Source organism: Catharus ustulatus, chromosome 2 (genome assembly GCF_009819885.2).
Source record: "Catharus ustulatus isolate bCatUst1 chromosome 2, bCatUst1.pri.v2, whole genome shotgun sequence".
NCBI classification, from domain to species: Eukaryota; Metazoa; Chordata; class Aves; order Passeriformes; family Turdidae; genus Catharus; species Catharus ustulatus.
This window is the reverse complement of record NC_046222.1, coordinates 27,172,981-27,200,715: the sequence shown is the minus strand read 5'-3', so window position 1 is coordinate 27,200,715 and position 27,735 is coordinate 27,172,981. Positions and strand designations below refer to the sequence as shown.

Sequence of the window (27,735 nt, the reverse complement as noted above, 5' to 3'; positions counted from 1 at the left end):
CTCCACAAGACTCTTAACATGGCTGAACTTCTTTTTATGCTTGGACTTGAAATACTCTTTCAGAAAGTTGTGCATCTAAATTTTGCAGCAGTGTTGGGGCAAAACAAATGAAATTGATACCAGTTAGTAAATAATTTAGTAGATTTTAGTGTATTGTCATCTGGGATTTTTCTTTTATAGGTCAGGTTTACTTTTTCTTACTTTGGTTTGGTGTTTGTTTCTTTTCCAACTCAAGTATAAGGTGAGCAAAGATATTAGAAAATGTGTCTATCATAGTTATATGAAGTGTAATATTTGAGAATTGGGGACTTACAAGGTACCCTAGTTTAAATACATGGAGAGAAATTGCTTATTTTAAAAAACCACTTTAACTACAGTAATTTCACGACTATAAGGCGCACCCTTTTGACTAAGATTTTCCCTTGAACCTGGAAGTGCTCCTTATAGTCCGGTGCGCCTTATCTGATGTACAAAGCTGCGAAATTTGCCAAACCGGAAGTGTGAGCTGTGAGCCGTGGGGGGAGCCAGCAGTGCCATGGCAGCCGGCTGGAGGCAGGCCCAGGGGCTCGCGGCACTGCCCCTCTCGGGTCCAGGCAGTTCCGGTGGCCCATAGCCGCCGGGTGAATGCGGGCCAGGGGACCCGCGGCACCCCCACTCCCAGGTCCAGACAGTCCCGGGGGCCCATGGCTGCTGGGTGAAGGCGCGCCCAGGGGCCTGCGGCACCCCCACTCCCAGGTCCAGACAGTCCCGGGGGCCCATGGCTGCCGGGTCCAGGGGGGTCCAGTGGCTTGCGGCACCGCCCCTGCCGGGTGGAGGCAGGCCCAGGGACCAATGGCTGCCGGGCCAGGAGGCGGGGCCTTGGTCAGCAACCGCGCAGGGGGAGCTGGGGGCGGAGCCTCACTGCAAAAAAAAGTGCGCCCTATAGTCGGTGTGCCTTATATGATCTACAAAGTTGCGAATTTTGCTGACTCCCCGGGGGTGTGCCTTATAGTCCGGTGCGCCTTATGGTCGTGAAATTACTGTAATTTAATTTGCTAGTAAAACAAAAATTGCTGCTTTTATATCTGCTTGTTACTAAACGTGTGGCTGTGTTGTTAACTGCTTGAAATGACAATTGAAGCATTTAAGTGGGGATGAAGCCCTTGATCTTTAGTACCTTTGTAGTGTTTGGAGTATTCACAAGTGCTGTTATTCCTGTGCATGCAGTTCTTTGTGGTTGTAGCATTTCAGGCTGAGTTCTCTGTGTTGCCAGTTCAATGGGTAATTTCTTTCACTATAACCTAAAGACATGGAAAATCCCCAAATAATTTTTTTACAGTTTCTCTGTTGTTGCTGTGAATGCTTGTTCCTCTCAGCCTGCACATGGAGTGAGAGAGGGCATGGTCTTGCAGCAGATTGTGCTGTAGATTTTGGTCTCTCCAGAGCTTCCCAAGGCCATGAAAGGTGTCATTAGAATCCATTTGCAGCAGGGCTCAGGCTGCTGGCCCAAGACTGGAATTGCACTGGATCACTTGGTCCTAGAAGTGCAGCTGTTTTCACATTCAGCATGGCTGATCAGAGCAGGTACTCTTTCAGGGTCTGTCTGTGTTGCCAGGTCTCAATTCAGTCCAGTGCCTGACCACTCGGTAAGAGTTTTTATTCTATATAAGTTCTCTTGTCTCAGGGGAAAAAAGAGGTTGTGTGCTCCAGGCCTGTCTTTTATGTTATCCATCACAGCATCATGTAGTATTGAAAGCTGTTTTGAGACGATCTTGTAAAGAGCAAGATGAAAGTACGGTAATTTTATGACTATAAGGTGCACCAGATTATAAGGAGCACTTCTGGGTGTTGGCAAATTTCTGAACTTTGTGCATGTATAAGGCACACCGGACTATAAGGCGCACTTTTTTTTATTTTTTTTTTTTTCCCCCCCAGTGAGAATCCACGTGCAACAAAGTAACCAAGTAGTAATGGAATTGTGTGATCGTGGTGTTTACTGGCAGGTGCTCAATTTGCAAACATTTTTCACAGATTGGTGTACCCTTTAAACATAGCCCCAGGTGTGCCCTCCCCTGCTCGCGGCTCGCACTTCCGGGTTGGCAAATTTCTGAACTTTGTCCATATATAAGGCGCACCGGATTGTAAGGCACACTTCCGGGTTCGGACCAGAATTTTAGTCAATAGGGTGCGCCTTATAGTAATGACATTACTGTAATATTAATGTGTACTGGCTCTGTGCTGCTGCCCTGAAACTTAGTCCAGAGGAGGACCCAGTAATAGAGGTTTGGGTCAGAAGAGCAGGATGTAAATCTGTTCAGAAGCAGAAACTAGAATGAGAGCCTCACTACCTCGCTGCTCTGCACCCTCATTTCCAAGGCAGAGGGGAATATCAGTGAGGCTGCTTTGTTTGTTAGTACTTGAAACCAACCATCTCCAGATGCTTGACATGACCTTAGCTCTTTTGAAGAAACTTCTGTAGCTGAGATACTGACCAGTGTTTTAAGCTTGTTAGTTATGCTCCACCTAATTTAAGATTTACCTGGAGAGGATTGGTGTTCATGAAGAAACAGATAGCCTTTTAAAGGTGTGTTTTACTCCAGGTGGAATTCCCTTGAGATAACATCAAGGAGCAATAACTATGGTTGGTCACACAGCTGGGAGCTGGGTGTGCACTTCTAACCTGGGCTGCCTTTGCTGACATTGAAGCTCTCAGAGATGGATCCTGTGGCAAGAGGTGTGTAGCTGTTTAGTAAGCAAGCTTTTCTTGACTCTTAAGTATCTGGAGTAGTATGCAATTGAAATAACTAAGCTTTGTGTCTTCCTTCTCAGTCTTCTCTATCCTGAAAACCAGGCTTCTCATCACATCTGCTTAAGAATCTGTACTTTTCTGAAGCCTGTCTCCTTGTAAGAATACAATGAAAATTAGATAATAAAATAATAAATAAAATTTTAATAAGTTTTCCTGGTATATTAAACCAGTTTGAAATATTTCATATTAACATTTTCTTTTCCAGTTTTGATTTAGAAGGTAAGAAGTACCATACTGAGTCAGGTATTTGGTGCTTGTATAGCCAAATATGCAGTCTTCAACCATAGTTTAGGTAGTACAAGTGAGCATGGCTGTTCTGTGAGTTACTATCTTCCCACTTTCCTAGGATCCAGTCATCAGACTAGGAACATTAGAGCTACATCCTTGTGTGCTGCTTTTAGTATTTGCTTGCAATCCTGAGATAACAGATTTCCAAACTTCTTTACCAACTATGTTAATCCTACCTACGGCCATCAAATATTTACTGCCATTCAAGTAAGCTTTGAATGTATTAGACCCTCCCACCCCCATCATCTTGCATTCAGATTGACGAGCCCCAACCTCTTCAGTCTTTTCTTCCAAGGCAGCTACTCTATCTTTAATCGTTTAATTGACCATTTCTATACCTTTTAAAATTCTGCTTTGCCCTTCTCATATGCTATTCTTGTCTCCACATCTTGGTTCTTAAGACTACAGTGCACTAAGATTTTACTTAGCAGCACAGTTACTTTCTACCTTCTTCTGAGTTTTTCCTGAACTGGTTATGTCCAATATCTAGATTGATGTTTTAGTGCATGTGGCACAGTGAGCCTGTAATTTAAGGACTGTCAATGATGACTTCAGGATCACTTCTTTAAATTGTAAACTCCAGCTGTAAATTCAGTATAGAAGACTAATATATTTTGGTTTTTTTCTCTCTTCCTATTTATTTTCATAGATCTGTTTGCGTTCTGCATTGAAGCTTATCTACCACACTTTACTTCATTTAGTGAGGGCCTTCCAGAGATCACAGTTACTGCCATTGCAGCTGGCTGACCTGAAAAAACTTATTTTTATCTGAAGATTTGGAGGATTTGACTGTGCAATTCTGTCTAGGTCAGTGAAGGTGTTGAATGATTCCTAGTGATGCTGTCAGGTCAGCTCCGCTGTTGACTCTTCTCTGTAGTGGAAAGTTGACTATCTTGCCATTTAACCAGCTTTTTGCCTATAATTGAATCTTTCCTCTATAACCTTGACTTTTTGCCATAGACTGTTAAAGGAGCAGTCTGAACTTTTTGAAAATCCAAGAATGTGTTTTCCTTAGATTTCTTTTACCTCTTTGCTTGCAGTGCTAACTGGATTTCTGTAAACCAAAGACATAATCAGTTTGTTTCAGCAGTTTATTTGCTATGCTCTTAATATTGGCAGTCTTGCCATGGATTGAGATTGTATTTACCCTGTATGTGCCCCTAGAGACTGCCACTGGAGAATTTTTTTGGAGAACCAGTTGTTGAAGAACTTCATAAAATCTTGCCAGTAATGAGGAGTTTCCTGTCCTGACCCAGTGTGCCCAAAAGCATAGGTTTCAATAATGTGAAGTGATTATAACTCAGTTATAGTTAGAGCAGCCCTGCAGATTTTTAACTACACTGTGTTACAGGGCATATTAGACTCAAATTGGACAGATGGCTTCATGTAAATATGTATGTGACTTACAGTTCTAGTCACATTAATTCTGGCAAAAATAAAAGAAAAATTGAGACAATTGCTGAACCATTCCTAGCACTTGTGTTACAGGTCTTTTCTGATAGTCAAGAGAGTTTAAACAAGAATTGTCTGTGTTAAGACTAAAAACCCCTTACCTCTTGCTACCTTTCTCTTTTTTTTGGTACAGATTTACATTAGTTTTCCTAGTGGGAAAGACTGTCTGACCAGTTCAATCCCCCATGCTATTTTTTTTTTTTCCACAACTGTGCTGTGAAACCAGCTGGTGAGATGATCCAGACTTGCAAATGTGTTTCGTAAATTTAAAAACATAGGTTGCTTTCCTTTTCTTCATTGATATTTAGAGCATAACCACACAAGCATTTTCATGAACATGGTTTAGTGTGTGATGACTTATGGTAGAGGGGAGAACTGCCACAATGTGGGTGCGACTTTAATCTGATTTTTAGTTAGCAGACAAAATCAACATGCAACTACAATATCAACCATGTAAAATCCATCAATTTAGGAGTTCTAATCCTGTTCTTCATAATCTTGGCTACTGTGGTGATTGTGATATTGTTTTCATGAAGTTCACTGCTACCCTTTTCTGGTACAGTGTCATTGTTTAAATGCAGATACGTAATATGCAGTGAATGTTGACTTGTGGCCATAGGGTATGGTGATAGAATATTGAACTCCTCTAGCACTGCTTTGATCTAGAAAGACTTGTGTTGGTGACAGTGATTATTGAATCCTGGTAGGCAATATGGAAGACAGCAAATTGCTTTTCTGCTTGAATTAACCTTTATGTTGCATTCAGATTGCTCTCATTGATTCTGAAGCTGAAATAATAGAATGTGAGAGAACACACATATGCAAAACCGCAATACATTGTACCATGTGATAACCTACTTGCGAGTGATGTTCTAATGCCAAAACTCAACCATCATTTTAGAGATAGGAATGATGGCTGTGAAACCTGTGAGCTCAACTTGTCTTTTGGAAGCTTACAAGCGTCTGTATATTCACCAATTTATGTCGTAAGGGAAAAATCCTGTTAAATGTTGTGTTTCTCATAATTGGACCAGCTTAAGGTGGTTTTTTGAAAGATGGATTGTCTGTTTTGTTGATCATGGCCACAGATGGAACTAGATGTAATTTGTAGACAATGTTGCATTGCTCTGTCCTATGTGGATTCTGTGGTGACTTCTATATCTGATGGGATAAACGATAGGATGATGGATTGTGAAATTTAAAGGAGTAACTTAGAACTAGTGAAAACCAGGTATATCTAATCTGCTATGTTGAAAACCACTGCAGTGGTATTCTCAGGATTTTTTTTAATTGTGCAGAAATCTCTAAATGCTATTGGCTGAATGCAGTCTCTCTTGCTGAATGCATTTCTGAATGCTGTTTGTTCTGGTGTCTGATTTTTTTAAAACCTAGTGATGTTTCTTAAACAAACATGAAGACCCAGTGGTTTTGTTCATGGTTTTCAAAGTCCTCAAAGTGTTTGGGGAGTGTGCGCCTATCTTAGCTGTAGATCTTTCTATTTTAATATATCAAGGAAATAATGAACTTCTTGGTTTTAAGAAATGGCTGTTAGTTAATTTGACAGAGCTTTCTTGTTGCATAAGCCACATTGTGCTTCCAAGCCTTAAAGGCCACAGGTCTTGTAATGAACAAGGGCATTTTCTCCTCTGGATATAATTTCTAATTCTGCAATGGAATGCCCTGGCTTTCTGCTCTTGAGGCCTAATTTTGAGGTGTCTAGATTCTTTAGTGATGAAGAGACCTTCTGAAGTACTTGGAATTGTGCAGGAAGCCAATTTTTATTCATCCTATGCATGTCCATTTATTCATCTGATCCCAGTTTTCTGAGGAATAATTCTGCTGCCCTGGCAAATGAACTAAGATTAAAGATAGATGAAGATCTGTCATTGGGATAGATGGTAATCACCTGTTAAACTAAAAATCCCATCTTTGAATAATGTCAGTATTACTATAGTGTTTGGTGTTGGAAATAGGGTGAATTTGGGTTTGAATATTTCCCACCCATCTACTTTTGATGAACCCACACATTAACCACCTCTGATCAAGAGCAATACGTATAAATATCTGCAGGTTTTTCTTCGTTGCTTTGTTTGTGATGCAGACAGCAAGCATTACATCCAGTAGTTCGTATTAGCTGTCAGAATCTTTAGATGTGACAAACTAGAAGGACCAGTATTTGGATTAAAAACTAGATTGTATTTTCAGGTCATCTTGCAGAGAAAATAAGTATTTTGCAAACATTATCACTAATTACAAAGTTGTGTACCGACTGGGAAAAGAACTGGCTCTTTTAATTACACACTGAATTGTGGGGCTGTTTGATTTTATCAAGGATCCAAAGTGAACTATTAGATGTTTTCTTATATGCAGGTGTAAAGAAAAACAGAAATCCGGGTTCATTTCTTGGCGGATAAAGGACAACTAGTGATTTGTTATAAAAACATGTTTATTCAGCAGAATGTTTCTACTAAAAGGAAAAAGAGTGTACTTTGTCATAATTTTATCTAAGCTGAAACATGAACATTTTTTTCTGCTTTTTGTTGGATTTTGACACAGTTTTAAGATGATGAGTCTCATCTTGCGTTTGCCAAAATCCTTCTCTGATAAGTTTGATTAATGCGTTCATTATCTCTTACAGTGCCAGGCTGTAATGTCTTAATGAAATTTCATTGTGGGTTTGTGGTTGAGCGTCTGCTACTGCGGAAAATAATTTCTGTTCAAGACTTCCGATCTCAGCCAAAATGCAAGCATTCAAGCATATCCTATATGTTCCTTTTCAATAATTACTTTCTTCTCAACTCTTAGTTACTGCTGCTTGATCTTTATTTTATGTTGTTGTGACCTTCTCCTGTTCCCAAATTCATGCCAAGTGGGTTTTGATCTTAGTTTATTTAGTCTATTTCAAGACGCTAGTTTAGATTATACTGTTTCTGGTCCAATTGGAAGATGACAGATGAATTTATGAGAAAGTTGAAGACTAATCCCATGTAATAAAAAATGCCTGAATGCTGGGTAATATGCCTTAGCTGGCACATGCCTTAACCATCCTGGTGTTTGAACAGAATTGTCGCTACTTGCTACTGTAGATGTTGAGATAAAATTTCAGTTTAGTGAATAGTCTTGACATTGATATGCTTTAGAGGTGTCCCTTTCTCCTTATGCCTGTGTAGAAATGGTTGATTGGCTTACTGTGTGTATTAGCTTCAGATCCTGGGCTGGATTTGCAAACTCAGAAAGAAAAATCCAGAGATACTGCCTCTGGCTTAGGAAGTTCCCAAGCCATCTGTAGCTGAGTTCTGGGAGAGTATGCTGGGATAGCTATCCCTGCAAGTTTGTCCTGTTTTATACTCTTCCTCAAATACTATTTACTGCTGTAAGACAAGGGAAAATGGGGTAGATGGAGCTATGCTTTCTCTGTTACATGCTTTCTTTATGTTGATAAATATCATATTTGAGCATTTTTTTAATATGAGCCCTTATAATAAAGGAATTGTGTTCTTCAAAGTGCTTTGTTGCTTACTGTCCTCTGAGGCAGATAATGAAACCTTTGTCTGCAAGAACATTAGATTGTTTCCTCTGTATTTACTCTCCTCTGAGATGGATGTCTGTTACTGTGTTAAAAGTAGCCTCCTTACCTGTACCAAGATAAAGCATTGCCATTATTCTCCAGCCGTAACAGCAGTAAAGAAATATTAGACTCCGTTGTTTCCTTATAGAAATGGAAATCTTTTGAATGTACTCAGTTCTGGCTTCATAATACCTGGTTTATCATGCCTGAGATTCCTGGGATGAGGGTATATTCAAGAAGAGAAGGAGAAGCTAGGAGTGTTGAGACCTGTTTTCTCTTCCCTCAAAGACAATCAAGAAATACAGTAATTTCATGATTACAAACCGCACTGATTATAAGCCGCACTTCTGGGGTGTCAGCAATGTTTCGTTTTTCCTCCATATATAAACCACACCGGATTGTAAGCCGCACTTTTGTTCACAGCAAGCATCCGCGTGCAACTTTCACAAAGTTGCCAATTAGTAACAGAATGATGGGATCACGGGGTTTACGGGCTTGACCCTGCTCGGGGCGGCCACCAGGGAGCGGCCCCAGTCCTGCTCGCTGCTACCACCGGGAGGCAGGGGAGCAGCATGCCCGGCTGGTTCCACTGGGAGGAGGGAGAGGGGCGTGCCCAGCCGGTGCTGCCGGGAGGCGGGAGAGGGGCATGCCCAACTGGTGCCACCAGGAGGAGGGAGAGGAGCGTGTCCGGCCGGTGCTGCCAGGAGGAGGGAGAGGGGCGTACTCAACCAGTGCCACCGGGAGGAGGGAGAGGGGCTTGCCCAGCCGGTGCCACCGCTGCGCCCCCTGGGGCCAGGCAGCACTGCCACTGCGTTGCCACTGCCCCGCTGCCTGGGGCTGCTGCTGGCTCAGACTTCCAGGTTGGGAAATTTCCAAAATTTGTTCATATATAAGCCACTCCTGAATGTAAGTCACACTTTCGGATTGGGAGCAAAATTTTAGTCAAAATGGTGCGGCTTATAATCGTGAAATTACTAAGAAAACTTGCTGCATTGCTGGCTAAAAAAAAAAAAAAAAGCCTAGGTGCCTTCAAAAGCTACATGGATTTGGTACAGCAGCTGTTGAAAAACTACCCCTTCTGGATAGGTATATGACTTTTGCAGATATATATATATGGATAGATAGGTATAGATATGTAACATAAATGCTTGTTGCCTTAAAAATTGTTCTTGTATCTTTAGGCTTATCTTTCATTTAGTACCACTTATTTTCTGCTTTGCGATATCTTCAAGCATGATACTGCCTTTGTCCAGTATGGAAAACAAGAGAATTTGGCAAAAATATGATTTTGTTACTTATTTTTCCTCGTACTGGCATAATTGAGAGGAATTTTTGCTTTAAAAAATGATGTTCTATACTCCCTGTTTCCAGATACCTGTCTCTATTTTAGAATTTCAAACCTCAACAGTCTTCCTTAACAAACAATTACAAGAACAGTTTGAAAATTTCAGCTATATGTGTATTTTTCCCTGAAAGCCTCTGTCTGCTCATATGCTGGCAAAAAGGAATTACATCTCCAGATGCCTGGGCTCATTCTTAAGAGAAGTATTACTATATTTTTCTTTCTGGAGAAAACTTATTCCTGTTTTGCAGGATTTTATTTTATTAAAATCCGTATATTGCAATAAAATATTTGGAGACATCTGTAGTTTGAGTTGTATTACAGTAATTTAATGACTATAAGGCGCACCTTTGACTAAAATATTGGCCTGAAGCCAGAAGTGCGCCTTATAGTCCAGTGCGCCTTATATATGGGCAATAATTCAGAAATTTGCCAACCCGGAAGAGTGAGCCGGGAGCCGGCAGGGCTATGGCTGCTGGGTGGAGGCGGGGCCGTGGGACTGCGACTACTGGGTGCAGGGTGGCCTGGGGGCCCGCGGCACCCCGGCAGGCTTGCCCCGGCTCTGTGGAGGTGGCACGGAGCAGTGGCAGGCATGCCCTGGCCCCGGGGAGGCGGCACGGAGTGGCGGCGGGCATAGCCTGGCCCTGGGGAGGCAGGGCCGAGCGGCGGCGGGCGTAGCCCAGCCCTGGAGAGGCGGCGCCAAGCAGCGGCGGGCATGCCCTGGCCCCACCAGGTACAGGCGGCCCCAGGGGCCCATGGCTGCTGGGTTGAGGTGGGGCCTTGGCCAGCAACCGCGCAGGGGCAGCTGGGGGCAGATCCTCACTGCAAAAAAAAGTGCACCTTATATAATGTACAAAGTTGTGAAATTTGCTGACTCCTGGAGGTGCGCCTTATAGTCCGGTGCACCTTATGGTCATGAAATTACTGTATTGTCCTTTCACTGTGGAAAAATTCATTTGAAGTAGGTGTATTGTTTCTGAGAGAGGAAAAATAAACTTCTTAGTAGGTTTAAGAAGCCATAGGAGAAAATTATACTTTCTGTTATCTAAAACATGCATTTTAAGGGCATATAGTTACTCTCCAGAATAAAGGTCTGTGCTGGTGTAATGTGTGATGGTTTTTTTGTAACCATAATACAAATATTTGTCAATTGTTTGACAGTATGAGCTTTGAGAAGGCAGAGGATGTGGTGCCCAGGTGCTTCCACTTGGGTCCACCCATCTTGGCTGATTCAGCCTACCCTTGGCACAGGCTGTCATGGCAATTGCTCTGGCTGCTTCCATCTCTTTCCTCTGCCAGCCCTAGTGCTCACATTGCTTTAGCCAGGCAATTCTGTTCCTCCAGAAGCAGCTGGGATGCAGTTCACCTTCAGATAGCAGCCATTTGATACCTGGTAGGAGGGCAGTGTGGTGTCTGGGCATGGGGAGGGACGGGAGGGCCAGAATAGCCCCTCTGGAGGCAGCCTCCTCCACAGGCTGCAGCTCCACCGTGCCATTGGGTGTGGGTTTGTTACACTTAGCGTGGCTTTCTTGGGAGTACAGGCAGTAAGGAACAGGCTTGTTTCCCAGTTCTTCCTTTCCTCAGATCTAGCAACTGCTTGTCTTTAAGATGAGTGGGTTCAGCTTGCTGATTTGAGGCTTGCTTTATTTTGGAGATGGATTAGTTGGTCAAGATCGGTAGCCAAAACTGACTCATCCTCAGGCTACAAAATTGCCAGATTTGCTATGGCAGGAACATGAAAGTGGGAAATAAGACCATCTTTTTTCGGCAGTAGCTTCCATTTTGATCAGATTATGTATAATGTGAAAATGAGCTGTAGTTTCTCTGGTTACCTTAACTAGCTTTAGAGATGTCCAACAGTTAGTTCTTTTTCTCTACTGTTTTTATTACTTTAAAAAATAGATACATCTCAAAAGGAGGACTTACCAGTGGTGAATAGCTTTTGCATCTGGCTTCTAAAATTCTGCCTCATCTGTAATAATAGGTCCTTCACCAAGATAGCTACTCTTGCTATGGACAATCTCTTCATTGCACTGATGGCATGCCTACAATTTCTTGATGTTAGTTGAGATGATTTCTGCTTGAATTCAAAACCATCTTTAACCTAAAAGGACCTGTTCCATTCCTGTGCTGTTCTGTGGCACAATCTAAAGCAGTAAGTCGAGATGGGTGCAGAGGCTGTGGAGTCTCGTAAAGGTGGTCTGTGCTCTGCAGCATGAATTGTACAGTGTAGCACAACTTGATTTTGCTCTCTGGAGAAGCAGTTGCAATGCCTGTTTCAGTCTTAGAATGGTGTTGAACCTCAGCTCATGGTTGTCTTAGGGATTCAGATTGACTACTACTAATTTTTGACTTTTTATGGATATTGGTTCCGAACAGCTGGCAGTTCTCTTACTCCTCTTCCAATCTTAAAACATAGTAACCAAATGCTTCATAATTAGCTTCGTCTGTCTTTCTCTTTGGGATTTGGTTGCTGCCTCAGATTCCAGACAATCTGTTTCTCACTGATTTTGATTTGTCTCATTCACTGTCTGGGCTGGACTCTAGGTACAAGATGCTGTTTCTTGGTCATAGAGAGAATATCATAACAACATGCTGTATTTCTGTGCTGCTTTCAGTGAAGCTGAAGAGTAAGAAAACATGTCAGGTCCTAATTGGACAACATAGTTATGGAGTACTGAACAGACAGGAGAAATTGCAAAGGGAAGGAGAGTCCTCTTACGTTCCAGAGAGCAGAAAAATGTGTTAGAATCCAGGGCTCTTGCAAGGGGAGATCTTTGTCCTTTTCCCTGCCAGGAAAAACTTTGCAGGCTAAGTGGGTGTTACTGTTCATTGCACCTGGATTTCCAAGTCCACCTATGATGCCCATAAATACAGAAATTGCTCTTCATTTTAAGATAAAAATTTCAGGGTTTGAGGGTACACCTTTTTGATAAGGATTGGATTCACGGTGTAGCAGAAGAGACCTGCCAAGGAGACTCCAGAAGATGTGGAGCTGCTTGCTTTGTGCCCTGCTTCTTTCTCCACTGTCTGGCAAGGCTTGCACAGGCCACAGAGAACTACCCAGAGGCTCTGCTGGCTTGAGCTGCCTGCAGAAGTGGTGACAGCAAGTGTTTCACACCCCTGGAGAACTCGCCTGTGGGTTCAGTGGTAATATGCTTAGTCTTGCTCCAAATTTTCTCCTGCTCTTGCTTCTGCTTCTCTTCAATTTTTGATGCTAGCATTTTGGGGGATTGAGACGTTTTGGGTTTTTTTCACCTATGTTTTGCTTACAGTAATTTCACGAATACAAGCCGCACCAATTTGACCAAAAGTTTGGTGGAAACCCGGAAGTGCGGCTAATATTCGAGGGCGGCTAATACATGAACAATATTCTAAAAGCTGCCAACATGGAAGTGAGAGCCTGCGGCAGCCCCAAGCCAAGCTGGAGCCCGGCCGGCCCCGGCAGAGGTGGGAAAGCCTGGCAGAGGCGGGGCCAGCAGTGTGGGGGGTGGGCGGCAGAGCCTGGGCCAGCAGGGCGGGGCAGGGGGGGGCGGCAGAACCTGGGCCAGCAGGGCGGGGGAGCCTGGGAGAACTGGGGCTAGCAGTGCAGGGGAGCATGGCATAAGCAGGAAGGCCGGCGGGTGGGGCTGCCTGGCAGCGGGCGAAGCCCAGCAGAATCGGGGCCAGCAGCGTGGGAGAGCCCAGCGGTGTGGGGGCCTGCAGTGCCGACCAGGGTGAGCAAACGCGGCGGCGGTGCAGACGGGAGGGGACGGCCGGCGAGCCTGGCGGCGGCAGCCCCACCGGCAGAGCCTGGCAGCGGCGGCAGCCCTGCCGGCTGGGCAAGCTAACATGGCGCGGGCGGCCGGCATGCCTGGCAGCGGCGGCGGCAGCTGGCCCGCTGACAGGGCGAGTAAACGCAGCAGCGGGGCGGCCGGCATGCCTGGCGGCGGCGGCGGCGGCTGGCCCGCCGGCAGGGCGAGCAAGCGTGGCAGCGGGGCGGTGCTGATGGGAGAGGGGGGCCAGCGAACCCGGCGGCGGTGGCAGCCCTGCCGGCTTGGCGAGCAAACATGGCGCGGGGCGGCCAGCGTGCCTGGCAGCAGCGGCTGGCCCGCCGGCAGGGCGAGTAAACGCAGCAGCGGGGCAGTGCTGACGGGAGAGGGGGGCCAGCGAGCCCGGCGGCGGCTGCAGCACCACCCGACCGGCCCTGTCGGCAACCATGAGCGGGCCGAGCCTTCCTGGCCCCGCCCCGAGCCAGTAAACCCCGCTATGCCGCGATCCTGTTACTAATTGGCCAATTTGTGAAAGCTGCGCACGGATTCTCGCTACGAACGAAAGTGCGGCTAATATTCGGGGTGCGGCTTATCTGTTGACAAAGACAGCAACATTGTCGAGGCACCGGAAGTGCGGCTTATACTCCGTGCGACTTGTATTTGTGAAACTACTGTACTTTTGCTTTATTTTCTTCTTTCCTTAGCTTATTTCCTTTTTGGTTTCTCCCTCCTAGCAGGAGCAGGACTGCTGTAATTTAACACAGTTTAAAGATATTTTATTTAAACCTCCAGTAGGAGAATAGAGACTCTGTCTAAGATGTATTAAGATGTTCTTAATTTGTGCAAGTGTGTGGTCGAAGGGGTCTTGGCAACTTGCAGCTACTGCTGGTGGCTTTCTGGGAGTTTTGCTTAATGGTATGGTCTTACGCATTTAAAGCATCTTGGTGGATGCAAAGAGACAATGAAAAGGAAAAAACAGTGGTGATGTTTGTTCTAAGGGGTCAGAGGTATGCTTGTCTCAGTGACGTGTACATTTAACTGGATTCAAAAATGCAAACAAATGCAGTCAGAGCTGAGCCAGGCAGTCTCCAGCAAGTAGACAGCCTCCCTGCTTAAGCAGTTTGCACGAAACTACTTTAGGGAGAGGTTTGCAGGTCATACCAGGTATTCTTCGAGGGATGGGAGTTCTGGAGTCTCCGACAGTGGTCTTAAAGTAGGTGTGTCAGTAGGTGACTAACAATGGATTTGCTCATCAGCCCTGCTAGAAGACACCGATAGACCCGTTCAGGGTCAACTATTGAATGGCACTAACAAGTGGATAAATACGATCTGTTTGTAACTTGGGGTTCTGCCTGTCAGGGCTCAGTTACAGGGATTTATAAGTTACTCCGTGTCAGCTGAACTGCTATCTGTCTTTGGCAAATATTTGCTAAATCATGTTCTCTGATAATGTAAGAGGAAAGAGTAACTAAAGGAAACTTCAAATAAGAAATTGTAGTACTGTTTAGGCTGAATTTCTCGGTTAGTGGGAAAGGAAAGGAGAATACTACTGAGGTCACAGTCTTATGCTAAAATGATGTCATACTGTTTCTGTTCATTCCCTATCTCTGTCCTTGTCTCTTGTGCTGCATTTAACGTGTAAGCTTTTTGGAAGTGAAATGACCTGATCTAAGATTATAAAAACAAAATCTGTTATGATTGCTTTGGGACTTGCTTCCTAATCTGTGGAATCACCTTATCTAAATTTAAAGTTGCTTTATATAGCTAAATAGCATTTGTGGGGTGGGTTCTTCTGCATGTGGGTGGAGAGACAGGAGAACAGAAAGAGTGCCTACTAAAAATAACTTGTTAACAAGCATGAGACTGCTTATGAAACCCCACTGGCAGCCAGTGTTTAGATTACCTTAATTGTACGTTTCTATGTTTTTTTTCCAAAGCAGAAATAAAAGTGTAAGCATTCTTGTGGATATTTTGTTTAGTCGCAGGAAAAAAATACTTTTTATAGTACTCCCTAGATAATTGTGCAGAATTTTTTCCTCACCTGAGTGTTAACGGCAGCTCTCTTTAGACATTTACAGTTTTGGTTTATGTTTGCCGTGACAAAAAGAGTACTTGAAGCAAACTCTGTGTTAATGAGATAGTTAGCACAAACCTTAAATGTGCCTCCGAACACAGTGGTAGGAGGGACAGCTTGTAGTAAAAGGAATTTTTTTTTCAGGCACTGCAAGTGCCTTATGGATTGATCTGTTGGTTTACAAATCAGTGGGGTGTTTGAGTTGCTGGGATTTCATGGCGACCGATGTAAGCAGCTGATTGTTGGAATCCCATCTGCCACAGTTGGATCCAGGGAGGTCATCTGATGGCCATTGTGGTAGGCATCTGGGCTAGATCAACAGGGCTCTTCTCATCCGTTTTCCTCTTGGGTTTTTTGATTTGGGTTTTTTAAACTGTTCAGAGTCAAGTTTATGCTGGAGTAGAGGAGCACAACTGTGTGGCCAGTACCATGCTGGGCTCACTTTGACTTCTGTGGTTAAAATATAAAAAACCTGTAGGAAGTCAATGTCTTAGAACTTCATGTGACCTCTCAGTGGATATTTTAACAAGCTTATCATGTGAATGTTCTGGGACCTGCTCACCGCCCTGCTTATTCTTTAGAGGTTTGTTTGCAGTCTTTAGCATTAAGCTTTTAAGGGGAGTGAATTGAATGCCCCCTCCAAAAGTCTATTATTACCTCTAAAGAAAGACTAATAGCCCTAATAGCATTTTGAATGTCTGAACTGGGATGCGGTTACAGTAATTACAGTAATTTCACGAGTATAAGGTGCACCAGAGTATAAGGCACACTTTCTTTTGCAGTGAGTAACCGCGTGCAACAAAGTAATGAATTAGTAACAATTGCACCAGCCATGCTGTCTTGGGTTGCAATACAGGATGTGATCAAAGTATCTATTCCATCACCATCTGTTGTGATCAGGTGGGGCAGTGATCCTCATCTCCATGGAAGATACTCTGCTAATGGGCCATCCATTGAAACCAGTAGGTTCTTTATCTTTGCACCCCCATCCTTCCTCTAGAGAGTTATCTTCTGCTAATGGCCCATTGAGTCCCACTGTGTGACTGATAAAATTACTTCATCCCACTGGGAGTTGCTCGAGTCAGGGGGTAGAGCTCAGCCTTTCCTACCTAGATAAAACCTGAAATTCTGGGACAACAAGTTGCCCTCTTTTTCCTTGACTCCAGAGGAAAACCAGACTTTTTTTCCATATCATCGCTGGACCTTCGGAGGGAGGCTGCACCCTTCTACAAGACCACTGCTTCAACTGAACTGCAGGAGGACTGCAGCCACCATTTAATGGGACTGCTACCAACACCCCGCCTGACGGGTGTCACCCTGACGGGGTGTAGGGTTGTACTCTGACTTTGTTTCTTAGTTTGGAGGACAGGTGTCTGCTAAGAAAGGCAGGAGCCTCTCTTTGAAACGGAGAATGTAAACACTCTCTCCCCAAATTATTATAATTTTGAAATGAAGGGGTTCTCAGGCAAAGATATGGGAATTAGGAATAACAGTTCTTTACTGGGGAAATTAAAATAGAAATACAGTACTACAAAGAAACAAACTCCAAACCCTGACAAAGTCAGAGTACAACTTGACACCCCATTAGGCAGGGTGTTGGTAGCAGTTTGATTAAATAGTGGCTGCAGTCTTCCTGCAGTGACTGATGTGGGTGTAGAAGTTTCCTTCCAGTGGTCTAATAGTGATGTGGAAAAATCTCGTCTTTTTCTAGAGTCCAGCAGAGAAATAGAGCTACTCGGTGTCCTAGAATTTCAGTTTTTATCTAGGTAAGAAAGGCTTGGCTGTCCTCCCTGGCTGAAGCAACTCTCAATGGGATTAAGTAATTTTATCAGTCATACAGTGGGACTCAATGGGCCATTAGCAGAAGGTAACTCTCTGGAGGAAGGATGGGAAGTGCAAAGAGAAAGAACAATGCCCTACAGGTTTCAATGGATGGCCCATTAGCAGAGTATCTCCCACAGAGATAAAGATCACTGCCCCACCTGATCACAATAGATGGAATAGATACTTTGATCACATCCTGTATTGTAACCCAAGACACTTTGTCAGTGTTTGGGGTTTGTTGCTTTGTGGTTGTATTTCTATCTTAATTTTCGTAGTAAAGAACTGTTATTCCTAATTCCTACATCTTTGCCTGAGAGCCCCTTAATTTCAAAATGATAATAATTTGGAGGGAGGGGGTTTACATTCTCCATTTCAAAGAGAGGTTCCTGCCTTTCTTAGCAGACACCTGTCCTCCAAACCAGGACATGTGCTGAGCCCCACAGCCCCGCAGGGTTCGACTTGCAGCTCGCACTTCCGGGTTGGCAAATTTCCAAACTTTTTCCCTATATAAGGTACTCCGGAGTATAAGGCGCACTTCCAGGTTCAGACCAAAATTTTAGTCAAAAGGGTGTGCCTTATACTCGTGAAATTACTGTAATCCACATGCTGTTCCTTCTGCTAAATTTTAGTTTTTCTTTTTTTCCAGCATAAGTATTTGGGTGTAATTGTACCTGCATATTGCTGTAATTTTATGTGTTTATTAGATCAAATATAGGCATCTGAGGTATGCCTTTACTTATCACAGTCTGCTGTTGCTTTTTCCTCTTTTAGTGACACAGTTCCCTCAAAAAGAGGTCAGTTGAGCTACACAGTTTAATTTTTATAAAGTGATATAATTTTTCTGAACTGTTTACTTCTTATTTTGTAGTCATAGGATAGTTGTTTTTGCTTGGCAAAAGTTAGTCACTGGTATTCTGTTTGCTTTTTGTTCCATTTTTCAGTTTTCCTGCATACACTTAACACTTAGTACTTCAAATTTGCCGTTTTAGAAACTGTTGAGTGAAATATAATGCTACCATTTTTTTGAAGTGACAGATTTTGCCTTCTGCAAGGTAAATTTTTTTGGAAAAAGATTTGTTTTCAAATGATTGACTTGTAAAAAACACTGTTGTTTGGGACAAGTGGAAAGAACATTTTCCTTTTACTTCCTGCCTTTGCCTCCAGCTGGAAGTGATGGCAACTTTGATTTCAGGGTGTTTTGGAAGCCTGTGGTCTTTGACTTGAAAGTTGTTGCTGAAATTTGTCCTGATTATTTGTCTTGGGATTGAGCTGAAGTTAATTGATCCATAATTAGGTGTGCCGATTTTTTGATCATTAGCGATAAAGCCAAAGAATGACTTGTTACTCTTCATGTTTTCATTATTTATCACTTTATTGTGTTTTTGTTTAAATTGAATGCAGATTTGTTGTGAAAAGCAGCATGTTTAATATTGACTTATGACACTACTGCATTAGTGCTGAGTTGAAAGAAATTATTTATGTGGGTATTGAACTTTGTGGACTTCTTAAGACCCTAAGAGATATCATGCTAATCCTGTGCTTTGTTATTTCAAGCCTAGCAGTTGCAGTTCAGCAATATTCTTTGTTTAAGAAAAAAATCTAGGCTAAAATAAAAATGTGTTGCAAAAATAACCCTATCTTTCAGAGTTTTTAATACAAAAGTATTTTTTTCTAAATTTTGTTGACCAGAGAAGTTGTGGATACCCCATCCCTGAAAGTGTTCAAGGCCAGGCTGGATGGGACTTAGAAAAGCCTGGTCAAGTGGAGACTCTCTAGTGATGCTTGGGGGTTTGGAACTGGATGAGCTTTAAGGTCCCTTCAAACCCAAACCATTCTGTGATTCTGTATGATTCTAGGAATTTTTATCTTGTAGTGTTTCCCACTAGGTAACATTCATGCAGTTCACTGATGATAAAGACTTTCAGAGCAGCCGCTGATCTCCTTCTTCCTTCATGTGCCATGAACAGTTATCTAAGAAGTCAAATATTTTATTCCATAGCCTTATCTGATGATCAGCACCAGATTTGAGCAGATAGCTCAAGAAAAGTTTTCTCTTAAAACATTTGTTTCACAAAGTAGTCAGATCTTGTGACTCTCCAGTTATCTGCAACTGAGAAGTGCCACTGCAGTTCTGACAAACTTCCATCCCCCTCTGGTTGCTCATTTCTTTCTAGGTGGTTGTGTCAGCTGTTGTTTGTAACCTAATCCCATCAACAGGGGCTGAATCCAGTCATGTCAGGTTTCTATGGAAGTGACTTCTTGCCTGTATTGAGCACTGAGCAAATTAAGATGAAACAGTGCAGCAAAGCCTTATGAAGGGAGGAAGTAGTCAAGTGGCTTAATACTGATCCGTATCTTAATAGGGAGGTGAGACTGAGATTTGAAATAAGTAGTGAAGATATTTAAGGCAACGCAGTTACATGACCTCAGACATTGTACAGAGTGTGTTGTAGGTCTGTGAAGTTTTCTTTTACGACTTCAAAACAACGTAAATAATGTCTAATGGAAAAGCCCGTGAGCATGCTGGTGAGGAGGAATGTAACAGCTGGAAGCTGTTACAAGCTGTAAGCAAGAGGAAACACGTAAAGTCAAAAGAGAGGAAAAGGTGGAATTTGTAGACAGTGCAAAGGATCAAGGTTGTATTTGAAGTAGGACTAAAACTGCTGTAATCATTGTACTAATACATTGTTTCTTCACTTCAGCTGTAAAACACATGGAAGAGGTGGAAGAGGGCACACGTATATAGTTGAGAGGAAAAAAAGCAATCTTAGATCTCTGTGCCTTAAAATCTGCTTTTACTGCTCAGTCAGACACTAAACAGCTAAAGGGATGTAGGACAGACATAATTTTGGACTTTTTCCAGGCCCATTCAGTAGAAGGTGTGTGTGGGTGATCAATAGCAAAGGATGCTTTTCATGGTCCTTGAGGACTGAAGTGAATTTTATTGAATGACACCTCATTTGTCACAGGCCAAAAATATACATGCAGTGCACTTACAGATGGTCACCTTTGAGCTAAGTAGTAGGAATCTACAGCTGGTAGGGTATATATATGACTAAATGCTTGCCCAATAGCAGGATCACTAATCTCATCTGGGTAAAAAAAAAAAACCACATCTGCCACTGTGGGGTTTTTTTTTTTATTTTTGAGATTCCAAAATAGGGTTGCATCTTGCACTGATGGTCTATGGTGTTCTAAGTGGAGTATGCTCATTTCTTCCCACAAGTTGATGAATATTCTCTGCTTTCTACAGTGCTTTCACTGATTTTACCCAATGCTTGTGATTTATCTACCATGTGGTCATCATGTGCTAAAGGCAGAAAGTGAACTAGATCAATCAGAACACTTGGAAATTGAAATGTCTGGATTTAATTTTCAGTTTCACATCAGAATTATTGAGAAAGTTCCTAATCAAAAAATCCCAAACCCAAATACCACATCATGGATGTTAAACATCAGTACTGTGTGAAGAAATGCTTTAAGGGTTTCTGTCAAACATAACAAGTGCAAGTACAAGTGTATTATAGTGTGATAACTATTTTTCCTCTACCCTGCATGTTATAAAGCTGGTTGGCATAGATGATGGTTATACAGTCACATGAATTTGTTTTTTGGTTACAATAAAGCACAGTCATATTGCTGTTGGCCCTAGAATTAGTATTTTGCTATTTAGTCCTTTCTTCCTTCTGTAATTTTTCTATGTAATGTCCTAGTTCTGTTGTAGATCTTACAGTCAAAGGTGTCAAGGATATTCGGTGTTTGGCAATTCCTGCCTATCCATTGGGGACACCAAGTCTTGACAGTCCAAAACGAAATAAAAGGTGAAGGGAATGAGATAAGAAGACTTCTCTTTAGGACTTGCTGTGGTATAATGCTTCTTGGTGTTTGCTGTTAGGAATCTGTTTGGAGATACTGAAGATTACTGGGCAGGGCTGTTTCCTCTCTGCTCTCTTCCATCATGCGGAGGCTAAACCCAGCATATCTGAAAGCTGTTTAGTGAACTCCTTTATGGGCTGTTTGGCTGGCAAGTCAGCACTTGCTGTCCAGACAGTTAAAACTGGGATAACCATTCTGAACTGTTTATGTTCTTGTGAGCAGTACCTACATCTGGTTAGTGCAAGGAGTGGCAAAACAGGCTTGGGGCCTCTGGATGTTGCTGCGATACAAACACATTATTTGTATACTTGGAGCAGCCGTGAGTTGTTTTATCTTGGAGATCAAAGCTGTCAAGGGTGCAAGGTAAATTTTACGCCTATAGTCCCTCAACAGGTTCAGCGATACTGAAATAGAATATAACTGAAACTCGTAACAGGTTTAACTTAAAGATCGGAGTCCTTATGATGTGTTTTGTGGATGGTTTGCAGAAACTTGTTTCCTGAAAGCAGGAAGCTGGGAGGAAGCTCTGTGAGGCTTAATTCTCTCTAAATTCTGGTAAAGAAACGAAGTAGTTCTTTGTGTAATGTTTGAAGAGTCAGTGCATACACTTCTAAGCACTGATGATTTCAGCAAGTTTAGTTAGGAGCTGTTTTCCTGTAGACTTAAAGGAAAGTATCTAAAACTGACTGGTTTCTCATTTGAACTCTGAAAAGTTTACTGGGTGGCTGCAGTTTGTGGGCTGCATATTGGAACAAAACACTTGAAGTGGCCTGAAATTCAGGATTTACTTTTGTGGACAAGGAGGCCCCTGAGACAGTTGCAGCTCTGAAGAAAGTCCTCAGAGCAGATTTCTTGATATCAGATACTTCAAATCTCAACCACTGTTGCAAGGGACAATTATTTTTATCTCTAATAGTTCATTCGTCTTGATTTTTGGAAAAATGGAGAACAAAACTCATTAACAGCAATCTCAGATCTTATGAACCCTGCCATAAAGAAAAAAAAAATGCCTCTCAAAATTGAGCAGGTAGGGGATTGCCTTTTATTTTATGAGAATTGGTGTAGTAAAGCACATGTAACTTATTTGTATATTTGATGAATTAGAATGCTAATCATAGAATGGTTGGGCAAATAAAATGCATTGCTGCTAGGGGAGTTACACTTGTTACACTTTCAACTTGTTTACAAAAAACCCCACAAAACATTTCTTTGTATTTGTGGCTTCCTTCCTTTTATTTCTTACAGTTATCAAAGAGGAGAATGAATTTTCCATGCAGCTAGTAAGCTTCTATTTACGCTTCTCTGTCTCGCTGTAAGACATTAATCTGTCTTTTTTCACCGATTTCTTAGGTACAGTAATTTCACTAATACAAGCCACACTGAGTATAAGCCGCATTGCCGGGTGTTGGCAAACGTTTCGTTCTTTGTCCATAAATAAGCCGCACCTGAGTATAAGCCACTCTGTCGTTCGCAGCGAGGACCCGCGTGCAACAAGGTTGCCAAATAGTAACAGAATCGCAGCAGGGCGGGGTTTACTGGCTCGGCTCGGGCCATGAGGGCTCGGGGCTGCCGACAGGGCTGGGTGGCCCAGCTCGGCGCTGCCGCTCGGTGGGACTGCTTGGGGCTGGCCACCGCCACCGCTGGGCTCGCTCGCTCCGGCCCGGCGCTGCCCCACGGTGACAGTGGGGGCACAGAGCCCGCCGGCACCCGCGGCAGAGCTGGGAGGCGGGGATGGAGGCCTACCTACTCCTGCGGCGGCGGCACGCGGGGACAGAAGCTCCCTGAGCCACAGGGCCAGCAGCACGGAGCCTCCTGCCTTCCCCTGGGCCGTGGGGCCAGCAGGAGAGAGCCCCTACCTCCCCGTGAGCCGCAGGGCCAGCAGGAGGGAGCTGCCCCGCCTTGCCCACCCCCTGTACTGCCTGCACGGAGCAGCTCCACCCGCAGCGCAACAGAGTAACCAATTTGTAACAACCGCATTTGCACTCCCAGGGTTGAAAATGTCAGAAAATTATTCACATATTGGCCGCTCCTGAGTATAAGCCGCATTTCCGGTGTGGGAGCAAAATTTTGGTCAAAACGGTGTGGCTTGTATTCGTGAAATTACTGTAAATTTCATGTAGCATCAGGAAATGGATCTCTGGGTAGTGACTGTGTTTGAAGGATATAACAAGCTGGCAAGAGAGTTCAGTAACCTTGGATGCAGTTCAGTCAGGACACATGAAGAATATTAGGCTTTGATAAGAGCAATCAGGTGTGTAAGTGAAAATTGGATGAGTATTGGACAGGCAGCAGCTCCACAGAGGAGAGTTCGGTACACAAGCTGATCATGAGGTTGCAACATTCCACAAGCTGCAAACATTATGCTGGGCTGTACAAACAAATGTGTTGTAAGTCGGACACAAGGAGTTGCCAGTGTGCTGGGTAGAGCTGAGATGAGCTTCCTTTGCAGAGTCTGGTTTTAGGTGCTGTACCTGAGTAGTTTTTAGCAGTGAGGGGAGAGGTTGCCCAAAGAGAAATAACTTCTCCATCGTAATAAGATTCTTTGCAACAGTCCTCGTATTTGAAGGAGGCATTGGGGGAAAGATAACAGGGATTAGCTGTGCCATATTTTTCCCCATGCCATTTTGGAGCAGAACAAGGAGCATTTTGCCTAAACTGCACTAAAACTATTGATCAAACTGTCTTTTGCAAAAACTTTTCTAAATGTGTGAGAAGCGAGGAGAATACCTGGAGAAAGTTGTGAAGGTTTGTTACTAAACAGATGTGATGAGCTTTTCTTAAGAATGGTTTCTGTAGAATTGTGACTGCTATGGAATAGCAAGTTCTGGTTTTTCTTGCGGCCTTATTTGGTTGTGTAGTCCAAGCCTGAAGGGAAAGAAATTCCCCGAGTGTGCTTCTAAAATGCTTAAAGCTTTGCTTCTATTACGAACAAAATCAGACTTTGAACAGCGTGAAGCACTGTTGATAGTAACAGTGGGGCTAAGAGTAGGTGATAGTTGCTTAGATATTTTCATGGGAAAGTGTCTGTGAAAATGCCAGTAAAACCTCCAGCTGCTGCATCTGTGCCAAAGCACATTCAGCTTTGCAACTTCCACTACAATCTTGCCTCCTGAGCACTGTCACTGGCTATGTTCCAGTTCATCTTGAGATACCAGCCAAAGACATGCTTTTGTCATCCCTCTCCCCCTTCTTCCCCTGCCCCAGCAAGTGCCTCCCTTCTTTGCAAAGAAGTCCAGGCATGGAAGAAGGGACTAACAGGACTGTGCCATGGGGTTCAGTTTAAGTTTCACTTCAGGTGCGCACAGTCAGATTTGACAAAGATCATGCTTCCTAGTGCTGCAAACTGAAGCTTTAGATGTGGGTGGATTTGTAACAAACTTAGTGCTCCTGGTTTTTGTTGCTAGATAAATGCCTATAAAGATCAGAATGCTGATCTGAGCCCATACTGGCAGTTTGGTTTCTTCAATTATAGGAAAAATATGGGAAAATGCTTCATTTTGATAATACAAACAACACTGTGTTTAGTATCACTTACTTGATAATCAGATGTAGGGATAAATACTTGGCTTCTCTGTGCATTACATTTTATTGCTCAATTATTGGCTTCTGGAGAGCAAATTTTTGTTAGCAATAATCTAAATGAAAAATTGTCACAATTTAATATATATTGGTAAAAAACACGCTCACTTTTCTTTGCATTTTGTCAGAGATTTTCTGTTTTTCTCTACATTACTGAAGTACGTATGCTGATCTAAATCTTTGTCTTATCCTTCTCTCTTTAAGTCTTGTTGGTCATCTTGTTTATACATGTATTTTCATTATTTGTGCTATCTCTTGCTTTACAGGAGACAAAGATGGCAGCAAGGTGACTACAGTTGTGGCAACTCCTGGACAAGGTCCAGACCGACCACAAGAAGTCAGCTACACAGACACCAAGGTGATTGGAAATGGATCTTTTGGTGTTGTGTATCAAGCCAAACTCTGTGATTCAGGAGAGCTTGTGGCCATTAAGAAAGTCCTGCAGGATAAAAGATTTAAGGTGAGCCTATGCATAAGTTCATAGTATTTTCATGAATGTTACCTCCTGTTTTCCATGTCTTTGATGGCAGTGTTTTTGATGGCATTGTTCTTAATTTATTTTCATCAGATCATATAAATACACATTAAAATTTTTGTGACTAAAGAGATGGAGTATGATAAAGCAGTAGTTTAACTTGAAAATCAGTGAGTCATTATGATTATTTGTATTAGTGCAAATCAGGAAGCTAAGAATCCTGATTTGATGTGCTGTTTCCATGTTGCAGACCAGATTTCTCAGACAATGAGCTGTGGAAACAAGGGAAAAACTTGTCTTAAAGTTACTTTTTTCCAGCAAAACTCTTCTCCAATCATTAGTAATTGAACTGCTGGAAGGAACAGACGCCTTTGTTCTTAGTTGCTGCACCTATAAAGTTGACGGCTATATTTGAGTAAATCAGAAATTGTGAAAGCCAAGCAAGAAGATAACAAATACAGAGGCCAGGGCAGTTTGGCCTGAAGATTGCTTACTTTTCTTGTTACCTGGATTATAAGTGTGTTGGTGATTTTAATGGACTAGTGATCCTTTATTCTAAACAACTAACCTTCCAAGAAGGAATCTCATTAGCTAATGATTTTTAAACCAAATAAAAGTTAAGAGCCATAAGCCACCTCATCACTTCTGTTAGTCCTTAGCTTGGTACTTAATGTGCTTGATTGCCAATTGCTTTTCCTTATAGTCAGATGCCTACGAATCAACTTGTGCAAGCAGTATATGATAGCAGAGGTACTGGTTTTAACATTTCTTGTTTTCACAGTAAGACCTCATGCCCAGCTAGTTTCACTGATAAGTATTTCTAATTTGTGTCCTTTTGGGTAGAAAAAACATTGTTTTGAAGTGTTTCAAAGGAATTAGTGAATGTCTTCTTGAGTTTTCAGATTGATGCTGTCACTACAGGCAGCAGCATATCACAGATGCATTAGTTGAAAAATGGGAAAGATACACTTAAATTAAAGTAATCCAGAGTTGTTTACTTCTAATTGAGGAAGGCGTATAAAGATCTTACATAGTGCTTACATCTGAGTTACTTCTGGACTGTATTATGGGTTGAGGGTAATTAGTACTCGAGAAACATGAAATATGATGTAAGAGTGCCTTATTTTAGGAGGATAAAGAAGAGGTAAAACAGAAAAGGGAAAACAAATTCTAAACCTAGTACTTAAAAGGAGCTTTTTTTTCTTCCCATTGCATAGGTTTAAGGGGGAGGGTTGGGATCTTCCCTATAACCTGTCACGCTTGGTAGATGTCCGCTAGCGCTTTTGACAGGACTCTTTGATTCCTTTAGTCTTGTAACTCTGGGGTTTTGCAGTGTGTAGAATGAAAACTGGGGCAAGCATTTTAGTTCCTGACTGTCAGATGTTAACAGTTTGTGACATCTAACTTTTTTTAAAATTAATTTCTCTTGGACATCTAGACTAAAATGTTGGTCTTTGATTGCTTTTTATTTTGGTAGTTGGTTCAGTGACATTTTGTTATCTGACTATATATATTTTTATTTTAGAGTGTTTCTTTAAGTGATTAAAAAAATGACATCTTTTGAATATTAGCCCTTTCTTTGTTAAAGTAAAACAGCTAAACTGAAAAGCTAAGTAGGGTGTTTCCAGTTTGGACTCCGAATTAATTGTCTAGATTTGATAATACAAGCTGAGACCATCCAATGCCTGGAAACTTTAATATCTCTAAACCAGGTGTAATTAATGGTTGAGTCCATGTGTAGGTTTGCAGATAGATAGGATTAATTTAAAAATACTTTATAAACTTCTTTATTTGTATGGGTCACATCTGCAGTAGTATCCAAGTTATGTATTTTTTCTTACTCTAATTGCAAACTTCTATCCCAGCTGCACAACATAACCTACCTGTTGTCTAAGTTCCCTAGTTTTTTCCATCATTTGTCAGTTTAGTCCTCCCATTCTTTTCATATTCTGATCTAGAAGTGTATGGTATTGTGGCAGGAGGTGTAAATTCTTGCAGCAGAATGGTTCAAATGCAGTGTAGGAGCAGACCAGCTCTTGTGTTCAGAGAGCTGAGCTGTGGGTGCAGCACAGCTAGGCTGTTGCCATACCTGCTCAGCTGCTTGAGTCCAGATCCAAGGGCCTGGTCAGTGGACTTCCTTAAGAAATCTGCCACTCCCCTCTCATTAATCCATACTCCTATTTTAGCAATGATTAAGGGGAAAAAGCTAATCTTTCTGTAGGCAGCCAAAGGTGGTGGTAGCTTACTTGATTTATTATCACTTTCTGAAGGAAGAGAGGAGGGGGCACTTCAGAAATACCAGTCTGCTCTGATCCCAGTGGTGGATAAGCAACAAGAGGAAAGTGATGTGTGAAAGTTGCTTCCTGGTACTTACATCATGAACGAAATTTTCAGCTTTATGCTTCTGGCTGGTGCCTGCTTATCCCTGTGGTTGTCTATCATGATGTATTTGCCTTGGTACATGTGTACTTGGTACAAGTATAGTTTCTTAGTCATGATTTCTTAAAAAAAATGCTTTGGGAAGAGCCAGCAGATAGTCTTGAAACTGAAAGGACATGATTCAGAAATTTTAAGAAGTCCCAAGAGAGTATAACTTCTGGGCTCTTGCTGCATTTTGTGAATGTGGAGGGCAGTTATTGTGTTGGTATGGAATATGTGCCTCAGTTGCCAATTTTAGATCTCTGTCAGGAAGCTGAGCTGCTTTGTCCAGATTTGAA

At 42.6% G+C, this 27,735-nt stretch overlaps 1 protein-coding gene across 4 annotated transcripts in view; it reads left to right on the top strand.

Moving 5' to 3' along the window:
* GSK3B (glycogen synthase kinase 3 beta) overlaps positions 1–27,735 on the top strand; it is a 178,442-nt gene that overhangs the window by 40,189 nt on the left and 110,518 nt on the right. For all 4 annotated transcript variants that reach the window (XM_033053150.2, XM_033053152.2, XM_033053151.2 and 1 more), the window contains one exon: positions 24,810–25,003. In XM_033053150.2, coding sequence (XP_032909041.1) covers positions 24,810–25,003 — 194 coding nt within the window. The remainder of the gene's footprint in view (positions 1–24,809; positions 25,004–27,735) is intronic.